At 35.7% G+C, this 18,875-nt stretch overlaps 1 protein-coding gene across 1 annotated transcript in view; it reads right to left on the minus strand.

The window, feature by feature from the left end:
• LOC145667959 (sodium channel protein Nach-like) overlaps positions 1-458 on the minus strand; it is a 29,218-nt gene extending 28,760 nt beyond the window's left edge. The window contains exon 1 of the mRNA XM_081735384.1: positions 393-458. Coding sequence (XP_081591510.1) covers positions 393-458 — 66 coding nt within the window. The remainder of the gene's footprint in view (positions 1-392) is intronic.
• Between the last annotated feature and the right edge of the window lie 18,417 nt (positions 459-18,875).

Consider the following 18,875-nt stretch of genomic DNA (forward strand, 5'->3'; position numbering starts at 1 on the left):
CTACAAAATGGGCGCCCTTGCCCACAGGACAACTTTAAGCAAAGAATATTCTGCAATTTTCAACTTAGAAAAATCTACATTTGGCAGCACTGAAATTAAATGCCTGGGCTTTTACATCAAAAATGGACAAATCATCCGGATTGAGCAGAAATCAAAAGTAGTTTCGACTATTTACAAATCAATTAAAGACCTCAGATCGTGGCTTAGTAGTGTGAACTATTTCCGAAAAGGGAACAGCTACTTTGTTCCGATTTTTTTTTTAACAGTATATTGATCTTTAATTTTCTGAAAATAGATCTGGCTTACATCACTCTAACTTAACATATCCAATTATAGCACAAGCATTCTTAAACCATACTCACACGCAATACTGCATGCTGAGGAGAACTTACTTTTAGCATAACTTTCGGTATAGATAGTTTATTAATATTCAGCAAATTTTCCAATTTGGAAGCCATGCTGGAGTTAATATAGCGGGGAAGAATCAAATTTCGGAGTTCCTTTAGAAGATTCTGGGCTTCCGACTTCGATATGTCACCCAGCGACTTCCTATAATAAAAAATGAAATAAATGGTTTGAAAATTTGACGCTAAAACTAAATGCTACTTTTAATAATACAGAGTTAACGTATTACATAATAGTAGAACATGTGATATGCCTATAGATTATAGGACTTTGACTTAATAAATGAAATTTGATCTTCTGCATACAACGATATCGTTGCAATTTATTTGTAATTAATTTATAATTTATTTCTAAATGTGCTTAAAATATACCTTAAAATATACCTGTACCAGCTATTATGAATATGGATCAGAGGCGAACTGTGTGAGCAGTTATTTATAATTGAAAGAAATATGTATTAATCTTTTTTTTCGATTGTCATTTTTTATACCGTTGCTATGGTGATGTGTAATGTAATAAGTGGTAATATCCGACATGTTGTGTAATGAATAGAATTATTCGTAAGTCAACGAATAGAATTATTCGTAAGTTTTAATAATTAAAGAATATAAAAGCAAATAATTATATTGACTTGTCTTATTACATATTGAACCAGGTAGTTTAATGGTGTTACGTGAACCTATTCTAGTTAACATATTTGTGTGTTAAAAGTAAATAAACTGTATATATGAAAACGTAACACTTCTATATGCAATGGAATAATTTATTGTTCCATGCACAATAAACTGTAATATCTAATTCAAAGTTTGTTTATTGGGAAACCAATTGTTTTCTCGGGATTTAATTCCTGAGATTTCTTGATTGGTTAATTATAATAATTATTAATACAAAAATTTGCTATTTCTACGTAGCAAAATACATATCTTATATGTATCTCAACCAAGTCAATGAGATCGATATTAGGAATAAATAAGTACAAAACGTGTTTGCAACACTTTCATTATTCCGGCCATTTCATGCGTAGAAGTGTACCGAATTAGTGGAAGTACACGCAAGATAAGCAGACCACTCCTCAGCTTGAGCTTAAAAGAAAAGAAAATAACAGGAAAAACAAACAGAACTAGGATCAAACTAGGTTGGGTAAAATAGCAAAGCCTGAAGGAAATTATTCTTCCCTCTGTGAAGGATCATGCGAAATGCACAAAAAGGGGACTATTTCACAGACTGAAGCAAAAACCATAATAGGTATGCATATAAATGCTACAAAGCAGTAACTTCTATCATAAAGAATAGGGCAAGAAGGTGAGAGAATATAGAACTATCTATTACACTAGCGAACAGTGAAAATGTAACTGTAATGAAATAAATGTTCGTTAACTATATCGACCACACTGATAACCAAAACGACAGTGAAAAACTCGAATTATCTCTCGGTTCCATGTTAAAGGGGGGACATTTAATTATAAGTATTGTATTTTATTAGCATTCATTGTCAATCCTTTCCCAAATAGGTTTCAAATCCCGCTGATAGTAGAATGATTAAGTTTCCTGCAGCCAACAATAGCTGTGTGTATTTTGTCGCTATATTTAGCTAGGGCTCGTAGCAACAATGGGGGGAAGGAGAAGAGAAGGGAGGAGATGAGCATGTTTCATTTAAACGTAGTTTCAGTCTGTTACAAGCTGTGTTGTGTTCTTGTGCTGGAAGAACGGTTTATTGAAGTGTAGTTAGTGTGTGTGGCCATTGTAATTCCTGTGATTCAATATGCCTCGCAAATGCGCAAACAGTGCTGACAATTTTTGCTACATTTCCGGACAGGCTCCATTGAAATCGCAAAGAAGGCCAAAACTGCCATATATTAGGAAAGCATAATTTGCCTGTGAAATTGGGGACCACGACAAGCCTCGGGATCCTCATGTGTGATGCATATCTTGTGTCACGAGTCTTCATTCCTGATTGAATCGTAAAAGATCTTCAATGGGCTTTGCTATACTCATCACCTGACGAGTACCATCAAACCATGTGAACAATTGTTACTTTTGTATGACAACTCCATTAACACGTGGTATTTTGAAGAAGAAAATGTCTTCCATGATATATCCTAACATACCGTCGGCCATGCGATCATTGCCTCACGGAGACCGACTGCCTGTTCCTGCCCCACCTGATTGTGATAGTGACGAGGGCGGTAGTGAAACTATTGCTGCACCATCATCTTCAACACCCAGTTCTTCGAAAGATTCTAATTCTGATGAGTGTACAGAATCACAAAATTACACACTGGAGATTAATAATCTAGTGAGAGATTTTGGACTTCCGAAAGATAAAACTGAACTATTGGCGTCAAGACTACAACAGTGGAATTGCCTTAATAAGACGGTAAATGTGACTGCATTCCGTAACCGTCATATGTTATTCCTTCCATTTTTTGAAAGTGAAAAGAACTTGATATTTTTTGTGATGTAGAGGGACTAATATTAGCTATGGGCATTGACAATAAAAGTGTGAGTGGAGGTTGTTCATTAACTCCTCCAAAATAAGTCTCAAATGTGTCCTCATATATAATGATAACGTGCTACCATCGATTCCGATTGGGTATGCACCTTACATGAAAGAAACATATGATAACATGAAATAATTGTTGTTGCTATTGAAGTATGACAAGTTTAAGTGGCAGATTTCTGGGGATCTGAAAGTCATAGGGATATTACTTTGGCTACAACAGTGCTACACCAAATTCTGTTGCTTCCTTTGCCTCTGGGATAGCCGCGCCAAAGTCCTTCATTATAAAAAGAAGGATTGGCCTAGGCGTCTTACAAGGATTGGCCTTGAACCAAGATCTTACAATGTTATGCACGAAGCATTTATCGAATCCAAGAACAAAATTCTTCCTGCTCTTTATATAAAACTGGTCCTAATGAAAAACTTCGTGAAAGCCATGGACAAAACTGGTGGCGCGAGAAATTTCCACATTTTAGTGAGGCGAAAATAAAAGATGGGATTTTTGTGGGTTCCCAGATACGCAAACTCTACAAAGAGGAGCATTTCAACATCATCCTGACAGATGATCAAAAGTTTGCTTGGGATGCCTTTGTTCAAGTGTCAACAAACTTTTTAGAAAATAAGAGGGCAGAAAACTATAAGGATACTGTGTCAAATTTTCTGCACTGTTACGATAGACTGGGGTGCAATATCTCCTTAAAGCTACATTTCTTAGATTCCTACTGGGGCTTCTTTTCTGACAAATGTGGTGCCGTAAGCGACGAGCACAGGAAACGTTTTCATCATCAGATTTCGGACATGAAAATGAGATACCAGGGAAAGTGGTATGTATTAATGATAGCCGATTACTGTTGGACACTAATGAGGGAATCACCAGCAGAAAATTACAAACGACAGGCAAAGCAGTTGCACCTTCAGTGACCTACCTCCGAGGGATAACACCAAGGTAAATACACGGATAAGGTTATATAGGCAATAACGTAAAATTATCATAACTTCAAAACGAGAGCTAATCTTGCATTTTCATTAATATTTTTGTTATCAGCACAGTCAAAAACATAAAGATTAGCTGTTCTCATACCAGTTACAGAAAAAAAGAAAAAGGCTAGTTTGTTGGCTAGTGTTATAGGAAAATGGAGAATTCTTAGCCTAAACTAGGACACTGTAAATTTGAAAACTTGAGGATTGGCTAAGGTGAGCAGTTTGAAATTGACACAGTGTATTTCCGTTCTCCGGGGTTTTGAGCTGCAAACAGCAGAAATCTCGGTTGGTATGAAACGAAGATCTTACACAAAATTAGGTTAGAAAGAGAAACAGGGTGCTGATTCGGAAAAGTGATAGTTTCAGCTTTTGCAGATTATTACCTCGAAGATATTGCTGGGCTACCCTGGTTTTTCGTTGTATTTTGGACATATTGTCGTTTGTAGATTAGCTAAAAGAGTGTCTGCCAAAAATCAAGCGAAATTACACCAAAACTTTACTGTTCAACCACACTGGAATCACTCCCAATTATGCAACTCACGAGGAAAGTCCATAAACCGTGAGAGTTGAATTTTGATGAAAATTACTGACAAGATTCAGTTCGAGTTCCTAAGCAACATAGTAATAGTCATTCGATGCACAAATGCTTCGTTGAGCTGCTTCCCCGACGACATCTTGAAATCCGATGGACAAAGTTCAAGAATATATTTTGGCACAAAAATGAAAAAAGCTTTTAGTAGATCTAACTTCATCATTGTAAGCCGGGATAGGGCATCTATATGTGGGAATACTTCCAGTTCATGATCGCCATCTTAAAAGGTGCCATATTGAATCGCGTTCAAATATGATAAATGTCAAGGGGGTCCTGTGAGGTATCAAATAGCACTGGAATTTACTCCTGAATCCATTTCTGTAACCAAAATTCACATATCTGTTTTCACTTCAGAGTTAAGAACTCTCTCACCCACAGGAACATATAAAAACTGTGCGAGTTAGATTTGTGTTATGAAATGCGGTCGTTCAGTAGTCGCAGGGTTTTAACTAATGCAGAATAGTTACTTGATGTACAATAGCAACTATACCAATCAAGTCTTGAGCCTAATGAGGGAATCGTTAACTCAAATTGAAACGCCTATAGTCAAAAATGGAATAACAAAACTATAACAAATTATATCTATTTCGAAGCGCGATGGAATAGACTGGTGGGCGTTGAAACACAAGTTTAACAGTACTGACGAGGAGAGAATACCAAAGGAATTGTTCGGATATATATTAGAAAAATAATATAAATTGGTGTACATAAGCAAATATCGACCTATCTAGACACTAACCTTTTGCTCTTCAGTTGTGATGATGGAGATTCATAACGAAGCGAGTAGCATACGCATCATAGAGCAGTAGAAACACTAACAAATGCACTTTCATCAGAATCTTCATGATCACAGATACTATTTCTTACTCGCAACATTATGTCCATAGCATTTGTAAACGAGTCAACTATTGCTCGTGTGACGTACCCGTATTTGTGCCATGCATACGTAAGGATATCCTTTAGAACTGGCGCACAAAATTGATCACACAGAACAGAATGCATTTTCATTATGAAAATACTTACATGTAACTTCTTCCTTATACCACAAACAATGAATTATTAAGTAAAAACTGGTTATATCTGAACAAAATCAAAAAAAATATCACAGCCAAATTTCATTTACAACAATACTAAATCTAACACTTCTTTACTGCATAAATGCCATTGTAATTGAGACACCTTCGTTTTACTGGCAGTTATTCGAAATAGTGGCTGTAATAGAAAAGCTTGCCAAGTGTAAATTCCGCAATGCTATTAGTTTGCTGAATTCTCAAAATATTCCGCCTATAGAAATTTATAGTCAAATCAAACAAGTGTATGTTGCTTTCAAAATACTGTATCAAATTGAAAGAAGGAAGAACGAACTGCACGACAAAGATTGAAGAGCTGGTCACCATAACAAGAAACCAATGCTTTAAATCAGATGTTTTCACTATCCCCTTACAGTCCCGATTTGCCGCCTATTAATGTTTACCTTTTCCCAGTCGTTGGGGGCATGAGTATAACATTGACTTGAAATATTTGACTCGTTAGACCCTCAATAAAATAATGATTATTATCTTTTTAAAAAATAGTTTTAGTGTTGGTGGAAATGAAGTTTCGTTTTGATATGGTTCGATTTATGTATACTCGTCAACGTCGCCTCGACTCTGCGAATTGAAAACAAAAAGCAATGAAGTTATATCCTCATTTAACTTCTCATCTTGTGGGGATGAAGTACCATAAATTGCACGTGATTAACTTTGTTGTCACTTTTAATGTGAAACATTAGTCTACTGCTTTTTTAAAGTACGTATTCAAAGTTTCATACTCACAAAACCAGAAATAAGGCCAGTACGGTCCGATTCCTGAGCAATTTCGTGTTCTATTGCCATCATGGCAAATGCTATTAATCGAGTTGACTTTGGTTCGCGTGGTCCCGGTGAGGGTACACTTGAACGATCAAATTGCTTCGGATTCCACCATAATCAGTAGGCCCACGTCTCCTTTAGCCTAGCATGCGTAACTGTGGGGCGTTAAACTAAATAAAACCAAACCAAAAATCTACGTTAGGTAATTTTCTATGGTCCATTATAGTATGCTAAATTTTCTTCTCGAATCTTGAAACCTTCCGCAAAGACCGTCATTGTTGCAGAATATTACATTAGTTTCCAATACTCACACTTGACAACCTATAATTTACTGTGAATATTACAAATACTTTAGTTTATTTATTGTCAGTTTGTCTAAATAAAATCGATTTATCGCTGGCGCATTGAACAATGATGAGGATTTAAATTATCAGTTCTCAGCCGATTTTTAGAAGAAGATACACCTGGAAACTTAAAATTCACTTTTCTTGTGTCTGTTCCACTATTAGTGATAAGAGAATGCATACACACCTGGTAAGAATAGATGGCAATAAAGATTATTATAAGTTGCAATCCATAAAACCAGCCTTTTTTTTTGCTTTTTCCTTTGTTAAATAATTAAATATCTGCATCTTTACATCTTTAACAATAAAAAAATCGCTTCTAATAGGGGCAAGACTAATTTTCATATCAAAACAGTGATAAATAACTAATTGTAGCAAGTGTTCTTTTAAAGTCCGAGGATTTATTTATTATTTAAATCACGTACTTGACGATTCAAGAAATTAATTTTGGGCTTGTTGATTCATTTGCTTTAACACTCACGAAGATTGGTTAAAAATAAAATATTTATTTTAAAGAATACATTTTTCATATATTGTAATTGTGAATACTTTATGCCAGTCTTTTCCACTACGTGCAAATGCACGATTTGCACATACGTTAGAGTATGTTTGTATGTGTAAATATTTTTGCAATACATCACTTTTGTATTTTGAATAGAATCTAATGTCTCAATCGTGCGCAAAGTTGGTCCATACTATTTGTTTTGAAAGAATCTCTACATGTTGGCAGTCTACGAGCATTTAAAATGATATATGTGGCTCTTTTTGTATTTGAAATACTCTGTGCTAATGTGGTGAATTTTCCGAATATTGTATTCCGTATTTTTAAAACCTGACTAAGTAGACATATTAGTTCTCTTGATTTTAGACTATTGTTTAGGGTTTTTAGGACACAGCACGCAGAATATAGAGTGCTTTCCTACAGGTAGTTGTAACATGGGTGTGCGGTGAGGCGTATGGTGTCTGTCTTCGAATGACAAACGGTAGTAGTACAGCAATTTTGGTGCGGGAAGGCGCTTAACGTTCAGTACGAACCCATTTGTTGCACAAGTGAACTATTCGTTCCGTGCGTAAAACGCGAACAACCCAACACTTTCAATCAAGCAGTGGTGGAAAATTATAGGGCCTTATGCAGAGTGGGTTTGACGTATGGTAAACGTCATACTAAGGCATGACTACTGCAGGAAACATATGTTAGTCGGAGTATGACACTAATCACACATCAGAACGACTCTGCATAAGACCCATAGTGTCGTTGACAATGCAGTAGAAGATAAGACATTTGCAGATACATTGCTTACAATGATAGCAAGCAAATATGATGGTAACGTTTCTCTAACAGTTAGTGACACATTAGATGTAGACACTGATGCAGAGAGTGAACATGAAGATTCGACAATCGAAATGGATTTGGAACAGATAACTAGTCCATCAATTAGTGACAGTAAGCCTTCTACGAACCAGTATGAGATGTCGTCTCCAAGCCGAACTAAAGCGGTAGGTGTAACAAAAGCTGTCGTCAACAAATACAAACAAATTCAGCAGCACGTTCCATTATTGAAAAGGAATGGGAAACACAACACTGTTGCAGCTGCAGCGAAGAAATTCAGATGCAACACTGTGTTTGAGTATGAGGCTTTGAAGTTCCATAACAAACCTTTTCGCTCTCATGTCATGTCACAACTAAAATAAGAAGTACTAAAGACATTCAACACTTATCGCACTAAAAGACTTAAGGTCCATGATTATCATTTGAAATGTTACTGACAGCGAGGAAATTGAACTATCCATTTTGTGCTTCTCGTGATTTCATTAATTTTTTTTTTTAACAAAAAGAGCACAGGATTCGCTCAGGGAGGATTACTCAATTTGTAATGAAGAAAGACATTGAAAACGAAGGTGAATTACTTATTAATGCCCAAAATTTTGTGATTAAAACTAATAAGATAATAATAAGTAACGTACAACGGTGAATGCATCTTTAATATTGATCGGTCTAGGTTTGAGTAAGAAATGACCTCTGGTAGAACTCTGTCAGAAATAGGTGAGAAACATACTACAGCAGTAGTTTAGTCTTTGGCATCAGTGTCCCACGCATACACCATACAAATATATATTTCCCCAGTGCACACGCATTTATATATATTTCCAAGAGCCTAATGGCATGTCCGGACCCAAAGTGAAATAACACGTACTTAGACAGACACCCTTCAACATTGTTGTTGATGGCAGCAAATCTGGTAAACTTATTCGCGAACACGTCAAACGGTGGCTGAAAGACGTATTTATTCCTGGTGTGAAAGAGGATTTCCTGCTCTTGCTTGACACATGGAGTGGACAGACGGGTGAAGACATGCGAGAATTGTTACACTTGAAAAACATTCGTGCAGAAATTATATCCCCAAAGACCACCAAATTTATTTAACGTTTTAATGTATACTCTTTTCGGCAGTATAAGCTGGTAATTTGGAGACTTGAGGATTAGACATAAATTCATTGTTTGTGGTACACCGAACAAGTTACATGACAAAATTTTTATAATGAAAATGCATTCTGTTGTGTGTGATCAAGTTTATATGCGCGCAAGTTTGTATTATTTTTCTAATATTTTTCTGTTTTTCTTTCTATTAATTTTCCAATAACTTTGGGACATATATTTGTAGTCATATGTGCAGTTGCACCTAACTTACACTGTAACTTATATTACAGCATTTAAATGCTATGCATAATCGCAACATGCACCCTCATGTATATTATTCTTTGCTCGTCAGTGTTAATAAACGTTCGTTTTATCGTCCGCCAGTTTATCCCATTGCACTTCTAAAGAGATATAATTTGATTCAGTTTTATTATTCCATTTTTACTACAGGCATTTCAATTTTAATTAACGATTTCTCTCACTAGGCTCAAGATCTGATTGGTATGATTGCTATTGTACATCAAGCATTACTTAAAAGCATGCGACTACTGAACGACCGCATTTCATGACACAAATCTAACTTGCGCAGTTTTTATATTCTCCTGTCGATGAGAAAGCTCTTAACTCTGAAATAAAAACATATATGTAAACTTCGGTTATGGAAATAGATTCAGGAGTTAATTCCAGTGCTATTTGATATCCAACATGATCCCCTTGCTATTTATCATATTTGAACACGATTCAATATGGCGACTTTGAAGATGACGATCATGCACTGAAGAAAAACACACATAGATGCTCTATTCCGGTTTACAATGGTGAAGTTAGATCTACCAAAAGCTTTTACATTTTTGTTCCAAAAGGGGTATTCTTGGACTTTGCCATCCAGATTTCAAGATGTCTGTGTAGCAGCTCAACGTGTGCATCGAATGACTATTACTACATTCCTTAGCAACTTGAACTGAATCTTATCACTAATTTTCATCAAAATTCCACTTTCACGGTTTACGGACTTTCCTGGTCAGTATATTCGATTTGCCCGATTTTTACAGTACCTAGTATTAAAAAAAACTCAGAACATCTGATCCTTGTCAACCAAACTCGCAATGTCTGTATCTCCCACGATCACACACTTTTTAACAGATCCTAAATATCTTCTGCAAATTATCCAGGATATACAAAGGATTCATTTAGCTTCGCTAAACAACCTTCATCTACCAATATCGTGGGTAGAGTTGTGGGAAGTTTTTCTGCTTTACTTCAAATTTTACAACAGTTTGTGAGACGATTACAGCATATTACGTAAAAGGAGAACAACATTGGTTAGTTTCGTCCGTCGTAGCTTCTTGGAATGAAACTTCGTCGTGTGCTTTGATATACATTGAATACAATAACAAAAATAAGAGAAAATATTAAGAGCGAATTACATCTTTAAGTCTTTTCAGGGCCGGATCCAGGATTGTCTGAGGGGGGTGCACCAATAACTACGAAAACTACCAATCACCCTGAAACTCTTCAAAGTGACATGCGACAATATTCTTTACCACTGAACAACACTGATGCATAGAATGGAGGAAAGTATTTTGCAGAACGGAGGGTTGTAACTATTATGCAGGAGAAAATGTTCTTTCCTCCTGTGTTGTGTTTTCTTCCCTACTTGACAATGTTATATTGTTTTGCTTGGTGAATTCTTTTCCTTATATCTACCTTTAGAAAATCGAGTTAAACTTTTACTTTTGCAAAGTTCTGCTTTCTTTTAAGCCGCAAACGGAAATATGGTGGCAGAAAGTTTCGGAAAGTGTTGCTACTTTCACTGCTAGCTTCTCATTTTAAATAGTGTATATTTACAACGAGGGGGGGGGAGTGCACCTTTGCACCACCACCCTAAATCTGGCCCAGAGTCTTCAATTTCAATCAATAATCGATCAATAGTCGATCAACAACCATTATCCATAAATAACACACGCATATTGGAAAGAAATTTCTTATTCACTTCCACGTGATCTTATATCATCGTGAGTACTGCATTTTGAACATTCAAAATGATATCCCGAAGTTTGTCATTTTTTTCATCTGTTCTGACAAAACTGCTTGAACCTGGGCGTTCGAGGTTTCCCATATATTCCTAGGTAGCTCTGAATGTATTACGCCATCCAAGAACAAAGAAAAGATAGAAACACCTGTCCCCATACTCGTTTTGAAAATTTCAGATTTTTCCGTTGGAGCTTTTCTTAACCGCTTCCCTTGTTCAAACGTTGACGAGATATTACAAAATCAATCTATACTTAAGCGCGTTACGCGCTACGTTGGCGAGCAGCAGAGACAGAAATGTCTGTATGTGTTTCCGAGATCACACGCAAGATCCAGTCAAATGAAATATGTTTGTGTCAAAATTAACTTTGCAGCGTATAAAATAAAATTTATAACATTCATGATAGTAAGATAAATATAAAATAGTGAAGTAAAATAAAGTAGTATTGAATTATAGAGAAAAAGTATCTTGAAGTAGTTAAGTAAAACTACAGTAACATGAGAAGAGACTATAGAAAGGATACGTAATCAATGGAAGAAAATAAATATGTAAAAAAAAGTGAGTATTAATCACAACTAACACCAAATACTGATCAATCTAAGGAATGAGTGATACTAACAATTGCATTATGTAATAATACAGGGTATATCAAAAGGAACACTCATAATGATTTATTTATTTAGCTTACAGACATGGTTCTGGTGTAATTTTGTAGCAAAATACATCACACATGCCATCTGAAGTATATTTGTTGCCAAACCCGCTGCAATTTTATCAGTGTCTTTTAATTCTTCCACCATTTGTAATTTGTATTGTTTGAGATGGAACCGTTTCCTGAATACACGCCAAACGGTCATGTATGGGACGCCCAGCTCTCGAGAGGCATGCCGGGTTGATTTTGTAGGACTGTTCACAAAGTTCTGTCTCACTTGCTCTAAACGTCTTGAGACGTAAGGAGACGACCTGAAGATTTGTTTTGTCTTACCGAACATCCAGTTTCAATAAAACACTTATGCCAGTGATAAATTGTAGGCCTACTGGAAGGATCTTTACCACACTTTGTACGAAAATTACGTTGCACAGTTGTCGCAGACTTGGATACTGCAAAACCATAACAAACAGCTAGCACTCTGAGACCAATAAAGGCAGCCATCTTTGCTGAAACTACTGCTAGTGCCAGCGGTGGCTTGTTTCTGAACTAATGTACTACGTGAGTCAAAACTGGATTTTATTTTTCTACAAAATGACACCTAAACCATGTCTGTAAGATAAAGAAATAAATAAACAAGTTTACAAAATTGTAAAGTCCTTGTTAATACATCCTGTAATTTAGTGAAATCTAATGACTTTTTATTTTACTCGATAGTTGGATTGTATAACTAGAACATATAACATTCAAAAAGTATGGGGATATATAAAATTCAATTCTAAAAGTACTAAAATAACTATTCGCAATAAAACTACATCACTTACATGCCATCGACAAGTTGCGTAACTGCTCTACGACTAATTTTGTTAATGTTGCAAATGGATACACCTGGAAACAGTATTTGATATACAGGGTAATTGGCTGACTCCACACTGGTCAATGTTGAAGAATGTATATAATGTTCCACAATGTTCGTCGATATACAAATGGCCCATATAATTGCCACACTGCATGATATTAGCCAACACAACCTGTTTTAGGAAGAGAAAAAATATGTTAAACATGATTTTCGTTTATACATGAGCAGTGATCTTGTATATTTTAAGATGTTTTTCAGCAATGATTCCTAACTGTATGTAACGACACACTGGTGAGTCAAGCAGTCGCATAAGAAATTTTAGCAGTCACGAAATTTTAGAATTTACAATTCAAGAAGCACAATTAGTTAAAATTAATTTTGAGGCAAACTGTACTAATTAACACCTTCTCTTGCAACAATAATGTTTAGTAGTAGATTTCTCTAGTCAAATTAGTTCATGGTCTTACCAAGCCTTGAAATAATGTACATAAAGTTTCGTACATAAAGCTTCGTGTTATAGCACATTAGTCAATCCTTATCTCCTTGAAGAGCCCACACAAATCTGATGGCGGGTTTTGGAGTTATGATACTTCAACATGGTCGCTGCCGAAAGTTGCAGCGTTATTTTTGAAATGACACTGAACACAGACCATAGATAGACCCTTTATTTTAACGATAAAATGTAAAAAAATGTTTGGAAAGTATACAGAATAAACGATATTGTATGTACGCTACTGATATCGGAAGTTATAGTAGCTACAAACTAAAATATTTCTTTTCCTAAGGAGTGTTAAAATGCTAAAGCGAAAATGATGTGTGAAATATGCTACAATCTCAATAATATGGCCAAATAACAAGTATAGCCCATTTAATTAGCGACAACACAACACAAACACCACATCACATATAAAAGAGTTATGTAAAATAAATTCAGTAAGAAAAAACTTGTTTTGTTATTGCATTTATGGTTTGGTAAGTCCGTATATCTTTCCAAATAATATTCCTAACTTTATTACGAAGATTTTATTTATTTATTTATTTATTTATTTATTTATTGAAACTACTCTGGATAATACAGTTGCCGGACAGTCGAGCTCGAGAGTCTACTGTATTTATTATTATTGAGTTATTAACGAAAAATAAGGAAGAGAAGAAGAAGAAGAAAAAGAAGAGAGAGACTGGTGAGGTCCATGTTTTACCCTCACCTTACTGAAAGACGAAGAGTCTAGTATTTTTGATCTTAAAACAAATACAAAGTCTGATAGGAAGAGTTATGTGAGTATTTACACCATAAACTCTTTGTGGGTTCTAACCGTGAGCCTAAATGTATTAGGAAACTTTTATAATGGCACTAACCTTTCAAACCAGTGTGTATCTCTTTCAGCAATGTATTTAAATCCATGTAAGGTAGTATTTGAGAAGTAGTCGTTGATAGTATTCCGGAAAATTGTCCCCTTAGTTGTAACTTCAGAAGACATTTCTTACTCTCGGTTTATATTGGTTCATTACAAGTGCTAGGACGCTAGACGTGAGACAGCATGCAGCTTAAGACTGCATTAGAATGACAGGGAGCTTTGAACGTATGATAAATGTCATGATTTGTATCTTGAAGTGCTTACTTTCGTGATATTTCTTTTAAAAGGAGAATTTGTTCTTGCAAGAATCGATATCTGCCTATGCAGCTTTTAGCTGCTCTCGCTAAGTCCATTAGGTATATCACGAACATAGAAACACAAACAAAAGGTGGAACAGAAAAAAACACAAAGCAATATCTATGCTTTTAAGGCTACACGAACAAAAGAGATTTAAGCAATCTCGCTATTTGCTCTTTCGCATGTTCAATTTACGAAGTAAAAGTTAAACTTTTGTCATAGTGTTCGATGACAACAACACAAATATAATTATAACATTTCAAATATAGAGACGAACAGCAAATGGATCAGAATCCAGTAGAGTAGTCTGCTTATAAATCATAATGGAGAAATTGAGTGTCAAAGCATGCAATATCGAAAGTAGCCAGAAGAGGGCAATAATATAACACGAAATATTATTAGGATATAATGGGAGGAAAATATCCAGATGATATTAAGTGAAATGTCTAGATTTCCTTCCTATCCCACTGAGATGATACATCAAAAAAAAAAAAAAAATGCTCATAGTTAAGACATATACAATGTGAGGAATAAAAATCACTATATTTGGTGGCCGGCTCAGCTAAGGACAGGCTAAACTCGTTTGTATGTGGTACTTTCCATCTCGGTAACTACTAGCAGGATCTAAACCAAATTTGGTCGGGATGTAGATGATCGTCTCAAAAAAAAAAAAAAAAAAGCGCCATGTTCGGTAGCCGAGCAGGATTAGAGGCATGGTCAGTTCGTTTTGCCTTACCTGGGAGGATCTGAACGAAATTTTTTGAGGAAAGAATTCATCGTCTAAGAAACAAAGATTGATATACTGTCCATGCTCTGTATGGACAGTCTCGAATTGGCCATTGTCACACGAAAAGGAGCATGTTCATCCCAAATTGTAAATTATGATGAACTTGTGTCGTTAACTACTTGCAAATGCAGAGATTTAAAAAAATTGATAAAATTTTGTGTGGTAAATTTTTTATTTATTTAGAGAAATGAATACAACAGGTAAAGATACCCATTTACAGTATTCATAAAAACAGATAACAACAGTAGAATAAACAGACAAGTGATAATTTTAATGTGTGGTTAACCATCGATTCTGGCACTTAAAGAATTTATTACTTTTTAAAATTTAGTGAAGGACATTCTGAATATACCAATATTTTTATCAATCACACAAAGTTTGTTGTAGAAGTCACATATGCTCCAAATAGGTGAGCTTTTCATCATATTTGTTCTTAATGTTCTACAGTGAAATAAGCCAGCTTTTGGACGTCTTCTTACGTTGGAAACTTTAAATTTCAGAAGTTCAAGTGATTGCGACGCTTGGATTTTGTTGTTTAAAATATTATATACAAGACAGAGTATCCGAACTTTTCTTTTGTTGTCGAGGGAAAGAATATTCAGTTTTTTAATCAAACATTGATATGTTTCAAATTTAGCCCACAAACGCCCAAGACCAGTTTTATTCGTTAGCAACTGCCTGAACAATACCGTGTTACATCGAAAACCTGAGAAGAAAACTGAACGAAATTCCTACAACAAGAGAACGGGTAGTGTGCCTGAAGTGGAACAACGGTGGTTTGGCTAACTGAATGATATAGCTAATGTAACGTAGTGAAAAATAAAGTGGGTCACTGGTGGCACAAGGAGCGTTTGTGGGTTAAGATACTGAAAAACCTGTTTCCTTGAAAACTAAGTACTTTGCGAATTTTGATTGTGTCATTTCTACTTTGCGGCTATATTTTTACTTGCAGAGTTCCAGATTTTGGCAACGTAGTCTAGCTTCGATTTAACAATTGCGTTATATATCGTTTTTAATGTATCTTGTTTCTTGAAATTCCTTCCAGTTGATATCGTATACCACAGATTTCTATAAGCTTCGCTCACATTTTTTTAACGTGGTTGGAAAATGTTAGTTTTGTATCAAAGGTGACCCGGAGGTTTTAAAATCTTCTATACTTTTAATATTGACGTTACCAATGCAATAGTTAACTTTTAGAGATGTGTTCTTACGCGAGTATGACATTATAAAACATTTATTCACATCAAGATTCAGATCATTGAGTTGACACCATTTGGAAAGAGCATTGATATTATTTTGTAGAGATACCGAGTCATTGACAAAACTAATACATCTTCCGAATTTTAGGTCATCTGCATATAGTAGGCTAAATGAATTTTGCAGGCAATTAGGAATATCATTAATTAAAATTAAAAATAATAGTGGGCCAAGGTTTGAGCCCTGAGGGACGACTGAGAGCACTGAGTAATCGTCAGTTTGCATCCTCGGTACGATACCCTTTGGCGACGATCTTTAAGATAGGAAGAAAAGGTATCAAGATATCAAGAAACTAAGAGGTTTAAACATTTGAAAAAATGAAATGAAATATTTGAGTTTTACATCCCACAGTTATGCCGGTTAGGCTAAAGGAGACGGTGATGATGAGAAATGAATGAAATGGTGGAATGAAGAAAGTGAGAGAACCCCGAGAAAACCCACGCACGCGGTGTTTGTCCACCACCACTTGGCGGGGCTGGGATCGAACGCGGGATCCCAAGCACCAGAGGTGAATGCTCTACCACTGAGCCACCGCGGCCCTTTAAACATTTGAGTTTGCTTAAGAGAACATAATGATTAACCTGATCGATAGCTTTAGTGATGTCTGTATATATATATATATATATATATATATATATATATCAACCTACTTTTTGTTCTATAAAATCAGTAAGAAGAGTTAGGTTTGTAACGGTGGATCTGCCCATCCCATTTGATGTTCGATACTTCCTCATATATAATTTTAATATTGTCATTGCGAAAATTTCGAACATAAATGGGTTGGGTTTGCTTTTTTCTACTTTCTTGTTTTTGTTATATAATATTTCAATAAGAAGTTGGGGATGATATCCATCAGCTGGGACTATGGTTTGGGTTTCACTGTGAACATACAAGTTTTCAATATTGGTAGGAACTAAATCTAATGTTCTGTGGCTGGTATTAACGACATTGTTTTTATTTGCAAGATTATAGTAGCACATGAAGTTATGGAGGGCATGACATTTCCGTGAACCTTTACTGAGATCATAACTAGAATTAGTAATTTCCGGTAACTTAAAATCAGCTATAAGGAGTATGCGTGACCCCACTGGACACACTGTACAGAAAGTATCAAAGGAACATTCATACGTGGTTAATTTTTAAGGGGTGGGGAATATGCTTATACATATAAAAAGTGGCATGTTATCGTTAATTACAGTTTTAGTGAGAACACATTGTATTGACAAGTCCGGTAAATCAAATGGAACTGAAAATATTTTATTTTGTATTCCAATAAAACACCATCTCTATCTTTTTTACCCACTGATATGTCACGATCATGTCTGTTCATGTGGTACCTAGAGTCAAGCACCTCACTATCTTTAAAGGGGCCCATAGACGATCCATGGTTTGTGCAAACTCTGTGTTTTCGGAAACACTCGACCATATACGATTCAACTGTTTGTACAAACTTCAGTTCAATTTTGAGTTTGATCGCGTAAATCTATCCACTGAAGCAGCTTGTTTAGCTATAGTAATGGCTTGTGCATGGAAGGGGGAAAACCCGCGAAACCAAAAAGGAAGAACAGGGTGTGGATGAGAGAGTAGTTCAAGAAACGGTCTAGTTTAGTCATCAAAATTTAATTGCCGAGCTTGAGATAAGTTCGACTGTGGTCTTATTTACGAATGGATTCAGCTATATTTGGTGAAATATTGGAAATGGTTACACATCTCTTTCGAGAAGAGGATACAAATATGAGAAATGCGATATCTCGCGAGCAGAGGTTCTTTAACACTTTGCGTTATCTTGCGTGAGGGAACACGTACGAGGACTTAAATTTGAAACAGCCATTGCACTCCAGACACTTGGACAAATTATTATAGAATCATTTGAGGCCGCAATTTTCAGATTCCTATTTTTATAATCTTCATTCTTTACCTTCTACAGTTCAGGTAAATTTCGATAAAGCTCAATAAATTCTCCCCAGAATTCTTGAATCTTATTCATTGACTCCACAGCGCGAGAAATACGCGTTTCTACATTAGGTCTCCTACTCAGTAATAAACCTCGTGTTTGCACAAACATGCCCATACACAGTTCACGTGATTGCGCAAATATCATGTTCGTGTAAACAATTTTCAAACGAGTTCGATGTGGAAAATGTTTGCACAAACGTTTGCGCAAACAGTTCATACAGCTCCATACACGGTCAAACTGTTTGCACAAATAGCCTTGTTTGCACAAACCGTGGACCAGCTTTTAACCAGCTTTCAGGTATGGCTATTGCACTGTAATCATTGCATAAAACGTTTTTATAAAAGGTTCAAAGCTTGCTACGCAGTCCTCTAATATTCTGAAAGGCAACTGTAAATATGTTTTTACTCACATGGTTTGTATTGTCCTCTCTGTCTGTCAAATGTTGACATTCCTTGGTTGTTCGTACCTCGCCTCAGGCAGTGTCTTGGAATGCGTCTTATCCGTGCTGTGTGGCATTTCACTGAGATCTTGTTGCAAAAGGGGAAACCTGTTGTTCGTTATTGTTTTGGTTTGTTGATGTGCACTCACCAC

This window comes from Thermobia domestica, chromosome 13 (genome assembly GCF_964235325.1).
Source record: "Thermobia domestica chromosome 13, izTheDome1.hap1.1, whole genome shotgun sequence".
NCBI lineage: Eukaryota > Metazoa > Arthropoda > Insecta > Zygentoma > Lepismatidae > Thermobia > Thermobia domestica.